This window comes from Trichosurus vulpecula, chromosome 2 (assembly GCF_011100635.1).
Source record: "Trichosurus vulpecula isolate mTriVul1 chromosome 2, mTriVul1.pri, whole genome shotgun sequence".
Lineage (NCBI taxonomy): Eukaryota > Metazoa > Chordata > Mammalia > Diprotodontia > Phalangeridae > Trichosurus > Trichosurus vulpecula.
In genome coordinates, this window is record NC_050574.1 from 200,723,711 (window position 1) to 200,744,516 (window position 20,806).

Genomic DNA, 20,806 nt, shown 5'->3' on the forward strand with positions numbered 1-20,806 from the left:
TAAGAGCTTTACCTATCAACCGCATGAAAAAATAGACACTTGTTTTCATCTCACATTTGTCTAATATGCAAAAGTGCTAAAAATAAAAGGTGTTGGAGGCAACATGGGACAGACAATAGTGCACCATTGGAACTGTGAACTGATTCAACCATTCTGGAAAACAATTTATACTTTGACTCAGTGATATTACTATCTAGCAAGAACTCTCTACGTATAAAGTTAGAATGATTTTTGGAGGTAAGGATGGAAAAATAGGTACTCATCAGCTAAGGAATAACAAATCATGGTATAGGAACATTATAGAATTTAATGGCACTATTGGAATGTGGCATTCAGAGATAGGGTGAATGAATGCAGAGCAAAGCTAGCAGAACCAGAAAGACTCAGAATTGCTCTATTTTAACAACCAATCATGACTACAAGGTGAAGAAGCACAACTTGCCACTTCGCCTTAGTAGAGATGCTGAAATACAGGCACAGAAGCAGACGTGTGCTTTTAAAGCTAAGTCCTGCTTCTTAGTTCCCAGGGCTCTTAACACAGCACTGTTCTCTTTTACAACAATTTTTAAATGATCAGGAAGTGAGTTGGAAGAGAATATAGTCCTGAATTTAGAATCAGAAGACCGGGGTCCACCCGTTGTTATTTGCTACACAACTCACCTTACCTTTCTGGACCTCATTTGCTAAAGGAGTGTTGAACCAAATAATTTCTCTGAGGTCACCTCCAGCTTCAGATCCTCCATCCTATGATGATCTCAGGTGTTGCTCAAAGCATAGCCTGGAACTCTGTGGATGTTACTTATTCTGCAAACCTCTTTAAAAGAGAATTTGGGAAAACACTTAGCTGTAAGAGGAGGTAGACTTTTGGTCCTGGGCAGGGGGTGGGGGGGGGGATTTAAAATTTAACTCTGTAACCATTCCAATCAGTCAAGCATTTAATAAGTGTTTTCTATGTTCTAGGCAGGGTGCTAAGCCCCGACATATATGAAGAGAAGCAAACAGTCCCTGCCCTCAAGGAGCTTGCATTCTAATGGAGGACAAAGCATGTAAATAAACACATAAACAGTTGAAGAAAAGAGACCTTAGAGAAGAAGGCTCTTGTCTCAATATTGTCAACCAAACATTTTTGTGTATGGAGATGACAGTATTGAAATGAGTAAGAGTTTCCAATTTAGTAATAAAATAAATTTATTCCAAATCTACAAAAGAGCTTTAAGTAAATCATTAAATATTATGTAAGCTTTTTAAAAAAAAAACAGATTCCAATAACCTAAATTGCTTTAGAAAAAAAGATTCCATTATTTTAAAAGGAATTTGCTTAAACCACAGGAAAGATGATCTCTTTGGGATGAATGACTCTAGAAAAAAATTTGTACCAAAGTTGAGGACCTGTTACAGTATTTAGGCTGGGACTTTTTTACTGTTTTCTCCTTTGGAATGCTGAAGTAATCAAGTACCTTAGATGAGTTTTGCTTTTCAAATGTTAGATTGAATCAGGAGTCTTTGATGACCTGCTTATATCAAGGGAAGGCCTAGCTCCACCCTCTGACCCTGAGCAAGTGTTTAAGTCACAAGAAGGCCTAAGTCATGTAGGTTTGAGTTGCTTGGTTGTGATGCCCTTTGACCCTGAAGAATTGTATATAACCTCAGAGGTTGGCGTTTTGCTTTTGGGGGCACACCCATTGAAAGAGTGTTGGTGATAAGACTCTGGGGAGCCGTTGAAGCATCCTCCCCCCCCAGCTTTGAAAACCTAGACGTTTGTGCTGCTTTCTCTGGAACTGTTGGTGTATTGCTTGGACAGACAGCTAGAAGCCTGTCTGCTGAATTGTGTTTATTTGCTCTGTTCATGTTATGTATGCTTGTAATTTCTGTTTGTATTCACTCTGAAGTTCAGGGTGCTGACTTTTTCCCCTGAACTAAGTGAATGGTATATGTATGTTTAATTAAAATAACCCCTTAAAATGTTAACCTCTTAAAGTTGCTAGAAGAGTAGATCAAAGAACCTTTGTTAGCAGCCCTCCTGTGTGCTGGTGTTATTGGCCTTACACAGCCATGGTAGTGGCACATAGCATTGTTGTTACAGAACCCTAACTAGTCTTTAGTTCACTTGGGGTGTGTTAGTCTGTGTGTATGGTTGTGTTATTATGAAAGTTTGGATGGAAATAGATCTCTGAAGCCTCCTCTAACTCTAGAATCCCATTGTTCTATCATTGTGGGTGATTATGGTCATATATGAATGTTGTGTGCATGGTTTTACATGTAACTATGTATGGTCCTCTAAAACTACTTAGCATTTCTCCCCAAAAGTAGTTCCCTTTACAGACTTCCTCTTATTAGAAGATTCTGGATTTCCTATTTTCTAGAATCCTGGGAACCTATTAGGGACAAATAAGACAAAGAAAATTGAAGATGCAAAGGAAGTCAAACTTCAGAGACCTGGGGAATATCTTTCTACCTCAGACATTGGTCTTAGAGAATGTTTAGATAAAAAGAGGTCATGAAGTCCCAGCAGATCTTAAGGCTAAAGGCCCTTAATGTTCGGCATTCAGGTAGCCTATTAAACTTCCTGAATTATGTATGTAATTGAAATTATCGTCATCTTTTATAATCACCTCTATCCCTAATTCATTTGAGACTTTACTTCCTTTAATGGAAACAATAACTACAACACAATAGAAGTGATGCTTCAGAAACTGTAATAACCAAGTTTGGTCCCCAAAAAGAAATATGAGAAGATTCCTGCTTCTACCCTTACCCCTCACACCCTAGACCTCCTTCTTTGGCAGAGGTAGCAGACCACAGATGTAGAGCACTGTATATAACTTCAGACTTTTTCAATATGGCGGTTAGTTTTGCTGATCTTTTTTTTCTTCCTCTTTTATGTTCCTTATTAAAACATGCCTCTTTCGGAGGGAGTGGGAGAGAAGCCAGTGGGGGCAGCAACAAAAGTGTATTTCAAAAAATTTATGCCTTTTGATGTTTTTCCTGTTTTTGAAAAGACTATGCTACTCTAATATTTTAAAATGTAATTTCCTTCTTTTCCCTTGAGGTTTGTAGAATTTTTCCTTTAAGTTTTGCCGAATTAGACATCCCCAAATCAGTTGCCAAATGTTATTGTTTCTACCTCCGAATTTCTCGCATCTGTCCCCTTTTTTCCATCCACATACCATGGTAGTTCAGGTACTCATCACCTCTTCCCTGAACCAGTGCCAAGTGTGGTAGTTGGTATCCCTACCTTTTCTCTCCCTATTCCAATACATCCCCCACACAGCCAAGCAAACTTGATATTCTTGACACCATCTCCTCCCTACACTCAATGCACTATTCTCTAATGGCTTTCTAAGATTAAGTATAAATTGCACCGTTTCATCCTGCCTTTCCAGCCTTGTTGCACTTTTTTTCTACCCTTTCTCTAACATGTAGCTAAAATGGCTGCCTTGCTGTTCTGGGCTCCGTGCCTTCACAATGGCTGTCTCCCATATCTGGGGTACGCTCCCTCAGTCTCCTTCCAGCCTCAGCTTAATTTTACCTTTTTCTTTAAACTTTCTGATCACATATCCAGTTGCTAGAGTCTTCCCTTCCAAGTTTACCTTGTGTCTGAATTGTATGTATTTGATATATACCTACTTGTGGGTGTGTGTAAGTATATATATTTCTGTATACCTACATGTATGTGTTGCTGGGATCCTATTGTGAGAAACATGGTTTTGGGGATCACTGGACTTCCTAGGCAGGGCCACAGTCCTGAGGAAGAACCCTGTGATATTCCCTAGGGAAGGCTGTACAGACCACAGGACTCCCAGAGGAAGACCAAGTGGTAGCCATCCCTTAATCCATGGGGATCACAGGGCCTCCTAGGGGTCAGACCCTAAGGAAGACCCAAGTGATGGCCCCTTAGGATGGCAGTAAGATCACAAGGCCCCCGAGACAGGGCCATAGTCCTAAGTGATGTCCCCTTGAGACAGGGCGGAAGTCCTAAGTGATGTCCCCTTAAGAAGGCCATGCAGGCCACAGGGTTCCCCAAGGGAATCTAGAGTGGTAGCCCTCTTAACACTGCAGTGGGGATCACAGGACACCCCAAGACAAGGTCTAGGAGTAAATCTGGCAAGCTTCCGCTGCCTGTTGCTTCCCTTCACCTTAGGAAAATCCGTGTGATTTGCCCATTTATACCCAAAGAACTCAGGACCAGAGTGGGCAGAGGAAGGCATTTCATTACACTCCCCAAGAGGGCAGGTGTAGTGCTCACAGGAACACTCACACAGATACAGCTGCAGGAGCAGGGGTAACTGTTCCCTCCACTCCTGCTAGAGTCATGGTTAGTTTACAATCTTTGTTTTTTACATAGTTTTCCTAGGTTATACAGTTTATATAAATAGGATAATAAGGATACAGAAGCAAAAGTGAAGTTAATTAGATTTTCCTTGTCTTAGTTTAGGATTAAACTATATTCTTTTACTTCCCCTACTTTCCCTCTTTAACATATGCAAATGATGCAAATCAGTAGGCCTGGATTCTTGACCAAGACCAGACCCTAGATAAGCTTGAACAGGTTCAAGTGGGTTTGGCCTCTCTAATTCCCCAGACTGCCTTCTCAAAAAGTATGCACATGGGTACAAGCCTCTGACCTCTCACCTGACCGACCTTGAGGCCTTGTCTCTGCTAAAGCTGGGGTGGGGGAGGGCAGGGAGGCACACCTTTAGTTCTGTGGAAACAAAACTCCTCCTCCCATTTCTTACACTATGAATCCTGTACTTGAAGATGGTTACCTGATCTTGCGAACTCTGGAAAATTTTCTCTACTGAGATCAGTGAATACAATATCTAATTTCCCCTCCCCCTGCCCATTTTTGGGTATCCCATTTTAATTTTTTTTGTACTTCTTTCTTTGTCTTCCAAATCTACTATTTTTTTGCCCTGCATTCCATTATTTGCTTGTTTAGTTCTATTATAATTTGTGTTTATTCTTCAGTTTTATTTTTATCTCTTGCTCTTTGTTCTTTGTTTATTCTATTATTTGCCACTTCCATGGATGTTTTTTAGCCCTTGGACACCATTTTGCATTTTCTTTAGTTACTCCCTCATCTTTTGTAACTTTAAATTTATTTTAATGTATTTATGATCCAATTTCATTTATCCTTTGATACTTGATTGAAAATTCAATCAATAAGCAACAAGATTGGGAGTTATTCTTCAGTGGAGTGAGCTAGGTTGGGGGTAAAGAGGATTGGGGAGGACATGCTTTTGTCAGGTTCAGGGATGAGAGTAGAACACTATGTATGTGGTCCAGTGGTGGTGTTGGGAGTAGGGGAGGAATGGGGAAGGAAAGTGTGAGTGGCAGGGCGGGGTATCAATTCCCCAGGTAGTAGGATCTAGAAATATTGAGAAAGCATTTTTTCTTTTGCTCTAAGGCAATAGAAGTCCAGGCCTGCTTTCCTGAGGGCTTGGGAGGAGTATGATTCCAGTCAGGTCAGGTTATGGGGAAAGGAGTGGCCCATCTTCACCTCTGACAATGAGGCTGAGCTGTGTCCCTGGCAGAGGGTGAGTTGGCCTAAAGAGAACCGTGATTGCTCCTCTGAGGCAGTGTTAGCAATAAGGAGCTGAAGGGAGTATCCCCGGTTGGGCATGGCAGATGGCAGCAGAGGCAGACGACCTGAGGAAAGATGGAGAGAGCTGGCCAGTCTTGCTTTGTCTTTCAAAAAATCTATTATTTTGGGGAACTTTGAGTTGCTTCAGTTTTTCAATTTCCCCCCCAAAGTTCAGATGGTTTGCTTGTTTCCTCTTCTACTTTTGCCCTCTTCTCTTTGTTGTACCACAAGCGAGTGAGACACACCACAGAGTATAAGTTTTAAGTGGAGAATTTATTAGCCGGCGGCCATCGGGGGTACGGCACCACAAATCAATGGCAAATGTGTTGGGTTGATGGCTTGGCTTATATAGGATATGGGGGTACAGAGTGGGGGGGGGGGGAACAGGAACAAAGGTCCTGGCTGATCAAAAGATTCAGTCAGGTTATCATACTAGTGGGATAATCTCATTTACTTTCCTTGGTGGAGTCACAGAGCCCCAGGGGGTTTGCTAAATGCCAAAGATATTTTTCTGGGGGTGCTTGTCAGTAGCTAGGGGTTTCTCAGGGGTTCCTAATTTTCCTTGTGTTACATCTTACTGGTGGGACAAGAATGGATTTAGGCAATGTTATAGGCAGGCAGTGAAAGCATTGGAGCTCCTCTCTTTTTCAACCATCTTCTTAGAAGTCTATGTAGTTTTGATGAGGGTTTGGGGTGAGAGGTGCTCGACACCCTAAAGTACCGACACGCCGGTTCCTGCCGAAAGAATTCGACTCAAGCCTTCTCAGCCAAGGGAAGGGATAAAGTTTATTAAGAGTTAGCCAAATAAGCCTGCCCCAAGAGATCCCACCTCTTGCGACGCCTGTAAGGAAAAAGGGCCAGACCCATCTGAGCTAGATTGGTTCTGACCTACCTCATGGAGGCAATATGGAGATTATATACACAAAGGTTGTGGGAGGGATTGAGGGGTGGTCTGAGGTGACCAGAAGAGGGGTCTAGGGAGGGACTTAAGGACGAGGTCAGACTCCAGGGTGGGGGAAATAGCTGAAGGCTATACGGAAATGACAGACCATGAAGGGCTAGGGTAACAGAGCTAGGGTATAGATATTTTGATCAGGATTAAGGATGGGAAACAGGATTAAGGGTGGGAAACAGCTGGACAATAGAGGACTGGGCAAGGTAGGCATTTGGGCTTAATGGTTATAGCCTCAGGCCAAGGCCAGGTCGAGTGGCAAGATTCAAGGAGAGTTCAAGGGTTCAAGGGGTTCCCAGAGACTGTGCCCTCATCAGTTTTTTTGTTTTTTTTTTTAAGTTTAATATGTTCTTTTAAAGAGTTGAGTTAGGTTAAGTTCTCTTTACATTTTCAGTTGAAAGTAGAGATTCTTAGCCTGGATTCCAGTGCCTTTTTTTTTTAAGATGCTGATAAGCTCTATTTCAATATAACTGGTCTCCTTTGTATTTTATTTATGCATTTAAAAACATGATTCTGAGAAGAGATCCTTAGGCTTCACTAGATTGCCAAAGGGGCCCATGTCACAAAAATGGTTAAGAATTCCTCATTTAGGGGCAGCTAGGTGGCACAGTGAGTAGAGCACTGGCCCTGGAGTCAGGAAGACCTGAGTTCAAATGTGGCCTCAGACACTTGACACACTGGCTGTGTGACCTTGGGCAAGTCACTTAACCCCAATTGCCCTGCCTACCCCCCTCAAAAATTTTTTAAAAATATTCCTCATTTAAAGGATATATAGGATTTGAACATTTCTGAGTTCCATGAAATTATCAAAAAATATAGAGTGTTTTTAGTCCAGGAAAGCTTGTTTTGGGAGGCTTGGTGTTTTTTGAGGCAGGCTTTCTCATTTCCAGACGTGCTGTCTTCTGCCTGGTACCAGTTCCCTTTTCCTGAATCTATCTGCACTTTTTTTAGCTAGAAACTTTCACCTCCAATATAACAGTGCTGATTGATGTCTACCGCTAACAGTGACCAAGCTTGCTTAGGCGATTCCTGCCAGATTCTCGTCGTATCCCTTGCCTCCCTCCCCTCCTGCCATTGGCTGTCTACAGACAAGCCAGACAGACGTCTCTAGTAAGTTTCGGGTTGGGTTTTTTTTAAGGGGCAAAGGGTCCCAGACTGATAATTTCGTTGGTGTAGGGAACCTCTAATAAGCAAACTTAACCTCTGCTTACTTCCGTTTTCTCCACCGTAAAGGGGGGGATATTAATCGCACCCACTGATGAGGGCACAATCTCTGGGAACCCCCTCGAACCTGGAATACAGTCTTTAGGAGCCCCCTTGAACTCTTCTTGAGTCTTCCAACTAGATCTGGCCTTCCCCTAAGGCCATGGGCCTTGCATTATCATTGGGCCCAAGTCTCTGCCTAGCCTAGCCTAGCCCTCCATTGTCCAGCCGTTTCCCGCACTTAATCCTGATCAAAATATCTATACCCTAGCTCTGTTACCCCAGCCCTCTATTGTCCGAATGTCTCCATGTAGCCTTCAGCTATTTCCCACTCAGGAGTCTGACCTCATCTCAGTCCCATCAAGCTCCTCCTTAGACTCCTCCTCAAGTCCCTCCCTAAACCCCTCCTCTGGTCACCCCAGACCACCCCTCAATCCCTCCCACAACCTTTGTGTATATAATCTCCATCTTGCCTCCATGAAGGGGGTCAGATCCAATCTAGCTCAGATTGATTTGGCCTGCTTTCCTTACAGGCCTCACAAGGGGTGGGATCTCTTGGGGCAGGCCTATGTGGCTAACTCTTAATAAACTTTACCTTTTCCCTTGGCTGAGAAAGCTTGGGTCGAATTCTTTCGGCAGGACCCGGTGTGTCGGTACTTTGGGGTGTCGAGCACCTCTCAACCCCAAACCTCTTCACTACCTCACAGGGTTGTTGTGAGGTGCAAATGGGACGTTTGTACAAAGCACTTTTAGCACAGCACCTGACATGTGTAGTAAGTAGGCACTGTATAAAGGCGTATTTCCCTTCCTTCCCTCTTTTCTTTCCTCTACCGAGACAGGTCATTACCTACTCTGTAACTTTCAGTCTTGGAGAATTGCTGGGAGCACTGCGCGGTTAAATGCCTTGCCATGGTCACAGGAGCAGTGGAGGGGGCTCCCAGGCCACCTCTCAGCCTATCCAGCACCACAGGCTGGCTCTCTAATCCTAGTAAATTAAATGTGCTGAGTAAAGGTCCTATTGTTTCACCTCGTTGGTCTCTCGAATTCTTCTGTAAAGCCTTGCCCCGACCCCAGCATTGCTCCTGTAAGAAATGGGAGGAGGAGTTTTGTTTCCACAGAACTAAAGGTGTGCTTCCCTGCCCTCCCCCACCCCAGCTTTAGCAGAGACCAGGCCTCAAGGTCGGTCAGGTGAGAGGTCAGAGGCTTGTACCCATGTGCATACTTTTTGAGAAGGCAGTCTGGGGAATTAGAGAGGCCAAACCCACTTGAACCTGTTCAAGCTTATCTAGGGTAAGGTCTTGGTCAAGAATCCAGGCCTACTGATTTGCATCATTTGCATATGTTAAAGAGGGAAAGTAGGGGAAGTAAAAGAATATAGTTTAATCCTAAACTAAGACAAGGAAAATCTAATTAACTTCACTTTTGCTTCTGTATCCTTATTACCCTATTTATATAAACTGTATAATCTAGGAAAACTATGTAAAAAAACAAAGATTGTAAACTAACCATGACTCTAGCAGGAGTGGAGGGAATGGTTACCCCTGCTCCTGCAGCTGTATCTGTGTGAGTGTTCCTGCGAGCACTGCACCCGCTCTCCCGGGGAGCGTAATAAAACGCCTTCCTCTGCCCACTCTGGTCCTGAGTTCTTTGGGTGTTAATGGGCAAATCACATGGATTTTCCTAAGGTCAAGTGAAGGGAAGCAACAGGCAGTGGAAGCTTGCCAGGCTTACTCCTGGATCTTGTCTTGGGATGTCCTGTGATCTCCACTGTGCCGTTAAGAGGGCTACCACTCTAGATTCCCTTGGGGAACCCTGTGGTCTGCATGGCCTTCTTAAGGGGACATCGCATGGGACTTCCGGCCCTGTCTCGGGAGCCTTGTGATCTTACTGCCATCCTAAGGGGCCATCACTTGGGTCTTCCTTAGGGTCTGACCCCTAGGAGGCCCTGTGATCCCCACAGATTAAGGGATGGCTACCACTTGGTCTTCCTCTGGGAGTCCTGTGGTCTGTATAGCCTTCCCTAGGGATTATCACAGGGTTCTTCTTCAGGACTTTGGCCCTGCCTAGGAAGTCCAGTGATCGCCAAAACCACGTTTCTCACACTCCCAATTAAATCAGCCAAGTTGGTTGCTTAAATGTGAACTTTATTTCTAATTTACAGAGAACATCAGCTTTATGCCCCAGAACAGCTGGCTGAAAAGATGCATGCATTAGCATTCAGTAAGCAGGAAGGAGAAGTAGAGGAAAGGGGCTTCTTTCTGCATTTGGCTTGTGGTTATTTTGACTGTATGTTCTTGCTTCAGATAAAGAATAAAGTAAAACATTTTTCACAATGCCAAAAACAGTAGGTTTCAGGACAAGAAAAGCCAATAACCTGACACAGCAGTAGCCATTTTTATTTGTTAAATTTTCTAAAGTTCAACTCATTTAAAAACCAAAATTTATTTGAAAATTTCATTTTTCAAAGACCCCAAAATTGCCAGATGACAATTTTTCTTAGGTAAAGATTCATATGTAGATGACGAGTCTAATTACATTGTCTGTTAAATGTTTTTATGCAAGTCCAGCCAGGGTTGCAGAAAATATTTCTAGTTTAATGATGAGTGATATTGGTGTTTGTCATTTGTTTGGCTGGAGAATTTTAAAAATCTCCATAGTTTTATGGAGAAAAGGATCAAGAAACTCATCATAAAACTAAGTCAGCATGGGAAAGCAATAAGACAGCTTGGAAGCTGCCAGGCAATAATGGACTATTATGGGACACAGGGCCACCTTTGGAGGCCCCAACGATTGGCATTACATGTTTAAATGGCTTCAACATAGTTAGCTGGGAGCATCCCAGTCCTGCCAGTCCTCTGCACAGTGCCATACATCCAGCCTTCATCAATAGCTTGAACATTGACAATGGCATCACCATCTTTGAAGGACACTTCATCTGCATCAGCAGCCATGTAGTCATACATGGCCCGGAAGGTTTTCTGGTAGGGGCATCAGGAAGAGAGAAAAGCACAGCGTTATTGATTTGCAAATTAAGGAGACATATTCCACAACGGTAATTTGTCAAGAAGTTTAACACGTCCATCCATTCCACAAAAGGCAAGAGGCAATATGTGAAACTGCCCTTTCTTTTTTTTTTTTTTTTTTTTTTCAGGCAGAGAGGTCAGACCTTTGAAGCATTGCTATGGTTTAAAGCGGATGGTGGTTCAGTGGAGAGAGGGCTGGGCCTGGAGTTAGGTAGACCTGAGTTCAAATCCCACCTCAGACTAGTGGTGTGACCTTGGGCAAGTCATTTAACCCTTGTCTGTCTCAGTTTCCTCAACCGTAAAATGAGGATAATGATAGTATCTACCTCCCAGGGTTGTTGTGTGGATCATATTAGATAACATTTATAAAGCACAGTACCTAGCACATAGTAGGTACTATATAAATGCTAGCTATTATTTGTAATTACTGCATATTTCCTCCTATCTTTAGAGCATGTAGAATGTGTGCTAATGATTTTTCAATATTAACCCACATTTATTTTTAAGTCTTTCATTTCACTAAATAAATGATTTAATTACCTTATTCATTCATGCATTAAAGTAATATTTATTGAGCCCTTCCAGTGTTTATTGAATGAATGAATGAATGAAAAATACTAGGGATTAAGTCACAGTCCCTGCCCTCAAGGAGTTTATATTCTAATGTAAATGGAGCTGGAGACAGGTTCCAAATAGCTATTTTTAGAGTCATCAGTGTTCAGTGGCCCAAAATAAAATAGACACTTTGTTATACACGAAAAATTTGTCCAACTAAAGGCAACACACCTCCCTGCAGGTGTGGTCTATAATCTCTCTAATCTAGATTTTAGATGATGGTAAGATTAACTTTTTTAAACTGCAGAGGCAGAGCTCAAAAGTAGGTAGGGGTAGATGTCTTGGATTCTAAGAACAGAAAAAGCTTTGATCTTGATCTTGGGACAGCCCAAGAAAGGGAGTAAGAAAAGGGAATAGGGGAAGAGGTCAAGTGAGAACAAAATATTTTAGTTAATCTCTAGGGTGGGGAAGCCAATGTGAGTCTCAGAGTTAGTCCCTGCTGTTTCTGAAAGAAATAGTGGTAGTGATTCTTTTTAGTTGGCCCCTTAGGAAGAGAATCCACATCCTTAATTTAGACTCTCCAAAGAGCTGGGCTCTAAGCCCAGGCTTGTTGCTCTATCGAGATCGAGATGTCAGCCAAGACGATGGAGTGAAGGTGGGAGAGCCCTGTGGGTATATGACATGGAACCAAGGGCTGGGAGCTTGGGGGTGAAGAGGAGAGAGTGGGGGTGATTTGTTTTTACTGCTGTCATAGGCTGGAGACCATCCGAGGAGAGGAGACCCGGTAAAACATTCCTTTCCCAAAGTTTATTTCCTAGCCCATTATGTATCACAAATTTTATATTTAACCTGGATGGAATGTTTCTAAGATGGTGATGTGCCAGATGTGGCTGAATTGTAAAATAAGGACTAACGAGACTCACCATTTATACAAACACTGTATTTTCAGAGAAAACAAGGTTCTCCCAAAAAAATGTTTGGCAATACAATAACATTTTTTAGTATAGTTTGTGTGTTTGTCCCTTTTTAAAGGGTACTTTGCCTTCCTCTGCCCTCCCCTTTTCAGCTCCCCCCACTTTTTTTGGTATTGTCTTCTCCCATTAGAATGTAAACTTCTTAAAGGGCTGGGATTGTCTTTCTACTTGTATTTTTATTTCTACTATTTGGCTGTGCCTGGCACGCCTTAAGCACCCAAATTTTTGTTGACTGACTGAAATATATCTTAATGATTTTGCTATATTCAGGGGCTGCCTATTTTGGACAATAATATATATATATATATGTGTGTGTGTATATGTATACATATATACACATATATATACATATATGTGTGTGTATGTACATGTACACATACACACTATATGTTGCATATTATTCATATGCACATATGTTCTCATTTAGCTCAGAAGCCTACAATACATGAGATTTAAATTTGCTAAAGGAAGGATTTTTTGACGTCAATGTAATGGACCTTGATGACAGAAGAATCATTTTCTAGGGGGAAAAAAAACTTTTCAAGGTTTCTCCTCATCTTAGGATTCTATGATTATTTTTATAAAAGTCAACAAATGAGATTTGGGAGGAAAATTATTTTCAAGCATTACTATTCACTTACTCCAGCAGTAGAAGGGTGGGATGGGATAGAAGATACTGTTGTCTGCTGGGTAGCGACAGAAGATGACCTTTGCTGGGGAAGCTCTGTAGTTTTCGCATGTTTGTAAGCTGCAAGAAAGAGAAACAGTTAATCCTGGGAAGGAAAAGTTGGTCACAGACCATTGGCTCTGTACTTCCAATAGCTGAATTTCTCTTTCCAAAACTCGGATCATCAGTCTGCCTTTTCTATTGCCGACAAAGCCAAAATCTTGAGGAAAGGATAAAAAAAACAAGCTCTTTCTGCTAAGAAACAAAGAAACAAACCCACAACATAGTGACTTTTCCATTCGTTCTAAAAATCAGCTCACTGTTGGTTAAATGTATTTATCACAGTCAACTAGCTTCAGTCCCCAAGTCAGGGTTTCTCAATTCAACGATTTTCAGCTGGTTTTCAATAAACCATGCTGAACCAATCATTCAATGTGAAAAGAAATACATTTTAGAGTTTACCATTCATGAGTCTTTGGATGTGTGGTTTTTCCTGAACCAAATATTCATTATCAATGGGAATAAATTCTAGATTTTACTACACGTAGGACTTTCAGGAACCTTCCCAAACCCCCTATTCAATAAGAAAAGCAAATTCTATGCCTTACCATATGCACATAAGCAATGAAATAAAGAGATCAATTGATTTCAATTGAATTATATAATTATTTACCAAATATTTATAAGTATAAATCATATTTACTAAATATTCCCTGTACCCACTTGACAAGGTCCTTGTATTTCTGCTGTAGTACCTGCTGAGGTTGCTGAGAAGAAGACTCCTCCATTGCTGTAATGGGAAGGGTGGTGATCTGAATGTTCTGATTTCTCATCTCCACCACTGATGCTCAATGCACTGGCAGATCGAGACCCGTCACGGCTCCGACGTTGAGCTTGTACTAATGTGAGTGACAAACGGAGGAAAAAGTGACGAAAGTGATTTTAAGGGGTATAATTTTCTTTTGACCAAAGATAGATAGTAGCTTCAATTTGAACACAATAACATCAGTGGAGTCAGCTATGTGACTGACTTTATTAAGTCTTATTCCAAATTTAAGTAGATGGAAGAAATGCTAAGTATTTACGAAATATTTTCTCACTTGGTAGATGTACTCCCCCTTTAAAAAATATTCCTCGTTTTTGTTCCTTTTTTCTTTACTTTTTAAATGGGAGGAAGAAGTAGTAGTATAAGGGTCAGCACAGAAACAGGAAAGAAAAGAACCAAAATTATGATATTTTGTATTAAAATGATTTTTTTATATATGCTAGACCAAAAAAAATGACCTGATATATGTATATGTGTGCGCGCATGTGTGTGTATACATAATATATATACATATATATATATATTATATTATATATTATATATTATATTATTATATATTATATATATATTATATTCCATATATATATGGAATAAAATCCTTTATCAGCTTGAATCAAATACAAGAAGTGCTTTTGGCTTCTGCATCAGTTTTATGACAGGAAAATGGAAAATCTGGGGAGAGGGCTTTTAGGGCCTGAAAAAAAATTATTATTCTGGCAGGAATTTGGCAAGTTATATACTCTATGAGACATACAGAGTGTAATAATTTGCCTGATTGTTTTGTTGATACACATTTTCAAAGAATTACTTACCATTAACCATGTGTAAGCTTCGGGATTGGATGTTGTCTTCTGCCGGATCATAGTCAAAAACTGAGCCAGGATTGGTACGCCAAACCCGTAAGCCTTTTAGGGAAACATAAATTGTAGGAACTCATGAACTCTATGAGACTGTTTCAATTCACCTTCTTCAGATCCCTGCCTGAAAGAATCCTTAGTTTCCTTCAGTTCAACCAATAAATTTTAAAAAAATTTTATTTTATTTTAATTTATGGAATAAAACAAGTATTTCTGTAACATAGTATAATAAAAAGATGTTTGTATGTGAAACTGCAAATCTATTATGTACAACCTGCTATTCCTTCTAAATATATAATAAAGTTATCATGAAATTTCTTTTTTTTCTCCCCCTCCCCCAGAGAAATGGAAATGGACAGCAGAATGGATTAAAAATCAGAATTCAACCACCAATTTCTAAATGAAGTTTTTCATTATCTCCCCACCTGCTAGTCACCAACTGAGATCACGTCTGTACAGCCATTATCACAATGCTCAGTACATAGTAGGTGCTTATTCTTCCCAGCCCCCTTGCCAGTGCCTCCCCCAAATTAATCTTCCATTTGTATTTTTTTATATCTTTTATGCACATGATTTCTCCCATTCAAAGGTAAGTAATCTCCTTGAGTTCAGACACTTTCTTTTTTGTCTTTGCATCCTCCATGCCTAGAACAGTAGGTATTTAATAAATGCTTGTTGATTGATAGGCCGGGAAAAAAAAAGCTATTTCATTCACAGAAAAAAGAGGGAGGGTAGAAGCAGCTATGCTGGGAAGAGCAGCGCCCTTGGAGTCGGACTTGGAATTGAGTCCCGGCTCAACCACTTACTCATCGTGACCCCTTTGGATAAGTCCCTACATCTCCGAGCCTCAGTTCTCTCCTTTGTAACAGGGGGTGGTAGGGCCCTCACCGCCTGCATCAGAGGAAGAAGGCGTACGAGGAGCTCTGTGCCTTAAAGCGCAGTTAGAAATGGAAATTCTTATTGCTGCCGTTTATTCTTAGGAGCACCTTGGAGTAATGTCAGTTCAACTAAATAGGAATTGTGAGGCTACAGCGTGTGTGGAGCGCTGCGGACATCAAGGCAAAAACCTCTTCCCAGGTTAATGTGAAAGGACGGGAAGCTGAAGAATCTGTCACTTCAGCAAATGACAAACTAAAGGAAGCTTCTCTTTTCTGCTTGGCCAGCCTTTTCCTCTTCCCCGGCTTACTCCATTACTCCTCTTGCTCCGTCTCCATTCCCACCCTCTGCCACTATCCCCATCCTTCCCTACCTGTGGCCTGCTCTGGTTTCCCTGAAGGCTGTTACCAGGGAAGGACAAGCTTTGGTACGTCCTACGCAGCTTGGGGCGAGGTGGGGGCAACAGCATTGATGTAGGCCCTACTGTGTGTCCTACGCAGCTTGTGGTGAGGGGGGGCATAGCATTGATGTAGGCCCTACTGTGTCCTACGCAGCTTGGGGCAAGGTGGGGGAATAGCATTGATGTAGGCCCTACTACGTGCCAAGTACTGTGCTAAGCACTTTTACAAACGGCGTCTCCTTTGAGCCTCATGACAGTCCTGAGAGATGGGTGCTATTATCATCCCCATTTGCAGAGGAGACTGAGGCAAACAGATTAAGTGACTTGCCCAGGGTCACACAACTAGTAAGTGTCTGAGATAGGATTTGAACTCGGGTATTCCTGACTCCAGGCCTGGCTGCTTTAATCGAGGGGTCACCTGGCTGCTTCTGTAAAGACTCTAGGAGTACAGACCAGATAGGCTGCTGCAGTTCATGAAATGATATACTAAGGGCCATGGCATCTGGGTTCTGTGTTTACATGAGGAGGACCCATAACAATGAAAGTGCGGGGTTTTTTGAGCTATTGAAGAAGGAACACACGCCTTGTTACCTTTCTTTAAGATTTCCCTTCTGTCAGTCTTTAACATTCTCCTGGAGGTATGCGTCTTTCTAGGGGCAGCCTCCCCTGACTCCTTCACCACCACTAGTGGCAGGGGGTAGGGAATCCTTCCAGACTGCCTTATGTGGAACTCATTCATGTTTATTTGCATTCTTCTCCGTGTTTATGCTACACATCTATTTGTCTATGCCCTTGCTGCCTCCCTCATTAATATGTAAGCCCTTACACGCACACACGTGCTATATATACGTGTAAGCACTTACACGCACACACGTGCTATATATACGTGTAAGCACTTACACGTACACAGGTGCTATGTACGTGTAAGTACTTACATGCACGTGTACAGACACACACGCTATGATATCATGTACCTGTAAGTACTTTGTATTCTGTAAGCTCCTTGAGAGTGGGAATTTTTTTTTTTGTTCTTTGCATTTGTATCCCTAGGCCCTAAAGCAGCATTTGGCAAATAGAAGGCATTTATTGATGAGACTTATTGATTGATCGAGGTGATAGGGTGGAAAGTGTGCTGTTTTGGGGGTCCTGGGAGGGCCCCAGCTGTGCTGCTTAATACCCATGTGACTTTAGGGAAGTCACATGACCTAAATTTTTTTCTCTCTAAAAAGAAGGATTGGACTAGATGACCTATGAGGTCCTCCTAGGCCTAAACTTAAGTGACAGTCGATAGAACATTGGACTCGGAGTCAGGAAAACTTGAGTTCAGATCTGGCCTTAGCCACTTACTGGTTGTGTAACCATGGGGAAGTCACTTAACTTAACAGTGGGGCTCTCTGAAAACACAGATTATCTTTTGCCTTTCACTGTATCCCCAGCACTTAGCACAGAGCTCAGAACATAGTAGGTCTTTAGTAAATGCTTATTGACTGCCTCAGTTTCCTCATCTGGAAAATGGGGATAATAGCACCTACCTCCCAGGGTTGTTGTGAGGATTAAATTAAGTAATATTTGTAAAGTGCTTCACAAACCTTAAAGCACTACGCCAATGCTAGATATTATTATTATTTATTACCTAGACTTATTGTCAGATATTATGACAGGAGGCTGGTCACCAAGATGACTTCAGTCATAATCAAGATTATTCTCAGGATTTGTTAGCCTCACATCCAGAACTTTGGCCTTTACATTTTTTCAGCTATCTTTCTGGTTGACACATCTCAAAATTTGCCATCATTTAATTCTCTGCCTTTCAGCCTGATGTGAATAATCTAGAAAGAGTATCAGACAGATAATTGGGGTCTGATGCCACCTCCATCATTCAGTGACTGTGTGACTCTAGGCAAGTCTGTTCTCCTTTCTAGACCTCAGTTCCCCATCTGTCAAAGAAAGAGGTTGGATCTATGGTTCCTTCCAGCTCCAAGGATGCAGACAAGTCCATAAGCCTTCTTACCTGTTATGGTCTCTTGATCCTGATCAGTCCTTTTTCTCTCCATTTCTACCACCTTTCTCTGAATACCCCGGTAGTTAATGTCGCTGAAGTCTTGTGTGTTCTTTTTGACTCGCTCAGTAATGGGGTCAGTCACCACTGGAGTGAAGCAACCTTTATGCTTTTCAAAGTCCTCATGGTATTTCACCTGAAATTTCATTAAGGCAAAAGATAAGTCAATTGTGTTCCATATTAGATATCAAAATGGGCAACTGAGCCTGTCAACAACAACCATGTCACTCACTGTTGAGATGTGGCGTTGGGTCTCTCGAACTCGTCTCATTTCCGGGGTATCCAAGACATAGGCAGCTTTGCCTTGCACTTGTTTCCGGAAGCTATCAGAGTATAGAACCTAACAAAGAGAAACTGAATGAGTTGTGTTCATGGCGCCATGCTGCCTGTGAGACCTAAAACCTTTCCCATGGGTGCCAGATGCTGAAAGGAGCTAATTGGGGAACCATGACCAGCAACAAAGACTCAGGGCCACATAGATTGCTGGCAAGGGTTAGACACGGTGAGAACGCACACCTCTGTTTTTTCTTTGAGTGAGAAGACTAGCTTTGGCTTTGAAAAGTCTCCAGATTAGAGGAAAGGGGACGGCCTAATTTTGAAGAAAAAAAGTTTAAAAAAATGGTGTAAGTATAATAGTGGATCTAGCTTATGGTTTTCTAGCACTTGAAAATTTAAGTGTGTATCAGCCTACGTGAATTGTATTTTATTTCACATCATTATATCATCTGAAACTCTCAATTATCCTGTGAAAGGTGCTGTGAAAGTCATAGTATTCTTGTTATACATAGATGGAACATAGGGGAGCTATGGTTCAGTGATTTATTCAGGGTCACAGTTAGTAAATTGTGGGCACTCTCCTTGAACTCCAAATGACTCCAAATCCATTATACAGCAAAATGTGCTAGCCTCTTGAATTTACTAGGAATTGACCTTTCTATTAATGACTCTCTGTCACTCTCTTTATAGAAGTGTAATGGTTATTGTCCTCAAGTCCTCTTTGTATAAAAAAAAATTTGGAAAATGAAAGTCTCCTAGGGATTGTGTTAAGTCTTAAAGGTGATATAAAGACCTTCCTTTTCTTGTCAGAGAGGTGGTGGACCATATGTCTTCAAGAATGGTCAATGTATTGGTTTGTTTCATTTAAATATATTTTTCATTACAAGAGAGTTTTCTTGGGGGATTATCACTGGGAAGTAACAAGGTTGAGTTTTTTTTTTAAAGCAACAATTATCATTTCTTTAAAAAGGCTTTAAGAAACATTTAGCCATTCTTTTAAAGGAGGAATTTTTCTCTTCTCAACATTTTGTTCCTGTAGGAGAAAGTGTACATCTTATTTTATAATTAATACGTTAATATAGAAATCCAAGTACCCTAATTACTGAAAGACAAAATGAATCACGTCATCAACATCAAAGAAAGTGCATTCCTTCATAGTATTACTCATTTCATATCTTTATCATAAACACAGAGGACAGGTCAGAGATTTAGGCTGTTAGGAAGTCAACTTATCACAAGCAGTTATGTAAGATTGTCCTCCCTTCCCCCCTACAGTAAAGCAGCAGGGAGGTGAAAAGGAGGGAGAGAAAACACTGGGAATTAAAATGTTATGTCTTAGTATGATCATTTTGAATCCGAAAAAGCACAAAGGGAAGTTAATTTTAGGGTGACTGTTTTAGGTTGAGAGCTAGAGAAGGTACACATTTTTAAAGTGTTAAAATGTTATCATCCAAAGAGTTACAACATCTTTTTCGTCCTAGAAAATACCGAGCTAATGTTTTCTTGGTTTCGCTTAGCTCTCTCCATCTCTGGAGTGACAGGTGTTGGGGTGGCCTTTCTCATGTTCTCTTTGTACAAAACCTATGGGATCCAAGAAAGCATCCAGATATCAGAACGCAGACAACCATTTCTGAAACTCAATGCTTAACTGGGGTTACTGTTCAGTATGATCACTGCAGAAAAGAGAGCACCTTGGGAGAGGAAATTGTTAACATGTTATTCCATGAAGCAAAAGATTTCTTTTTAAAGGAAAAGCAGGTTGTTGTTTTTTAATTGGGGAAAACAAGAAGGAAAGGAGATATGCAGAGAAGAGGTTGTTTGGAAAACACAGGATGAATTAGGTGCAGGAAAAAAATCTGGCAGGCTCGTTACTTTCAAAGATATATATATGTATGTATTTTCTCTCTCAAAATACCGAGCTAAAGTTCTCTTGATTGCGTTTGACTCTCTCCATCTCTGGAGTGACAGGTGTGGGGGTTGCCTTCCCCAGGCCCTCTTTGTATAATACCTATGGGATACAAAGATGTATGCATCCAAAGATCACTGAGGGCAGTTACCAAGACAAGACATCATTGAATTAATCCCACTTAGAAAAGTTACATGTTTTAATCCATCACTGTGAGTGAGAACAGCTCTTTGGAAAAAAAAGCTATTAAAAAGTTAATGTACAAGTAAAGTTAAAGGCACTGTTGTAATATTCAGAAGGGGATTTAGGTACAGCAGTAATTTTTGTGTGGGTGTGTCTGGAAGAAACCCCAACAAGACAACTTGGGATAGGTTAGGAGCAGACCAAACTGCAGTGGTTATTTTGCAAATTATGAAGCACTTTTCTTTTTCAAGACAGTACCGAGCTAATGTTTTCTTGATTGCGTTTGACTCTCTGCATCTCTGGAGTGACAGGGGTTGGGGTGGCTTTCCCCACATTTTCTTTATACAAAACCTATAGGATACCGTGGAATGCAGAAATCCAAAAAGAAAAGAAAATGCATGTTACCAAATGATCATATGAACACACATAGACTGTTGTTTAGTTGACCAGAGTAGCAGAACACTT

At 41.3% G+C, this 20,806-nt stretch overlaps 1 protein-coding gene across 1 annotated transcript in view; it reads right to left on the minus strand.

Annotated features, from left to right (window-relative positions):
* Window positions 1-9,867: 9,867 nt before the first annotated feature.
* The window catches only part of NEB (nebulin), a 239,440-nt gene continuing 228,501 nt past the window's right edge, over window positions 9,868-20,806 (minus strand). The window contains exons 157-165 of the mRNA XM_036744010.1: window positions 20,600-20,692; window positions 20,168-20,260; window positions 19,741-19,833; window positions 18,209-18,316; window positions 17,929-18,112; window positions 14,597-14,689; window positions 13,714-13,857; window positions 12,933-13,039; window positions 9,868-10,717 (exon numbers count right to left, since the gene is read on the minus strand). Of these exons, the coding sequence (XP_036599905.1) occupies window positions 10,544-10,717; window positions 12,933-13,039; window positions 13,714-13,857; window positions 14,597-14,689; window positions 17,929-18,112; window positions 18,209-18,316; window positions 19,741-19,833; window positions 20,168-20,260; window positions 20,600-20,692 (1,089 nt within the window). The 3' untranslated portion in view covers window positions 9,868-10,543. The remainder of the gene's footprint in view (window positions 10,718-12,932; window positions 13,040-13,713; window positions 13,858-14,596; window positions 14,690-17,928; window positions 18,113-18,208; window positions 18,317-19,740; window positions 19,834-20,167; window positions 20,261-20,599; window positions 20,693-20,806) is intronic.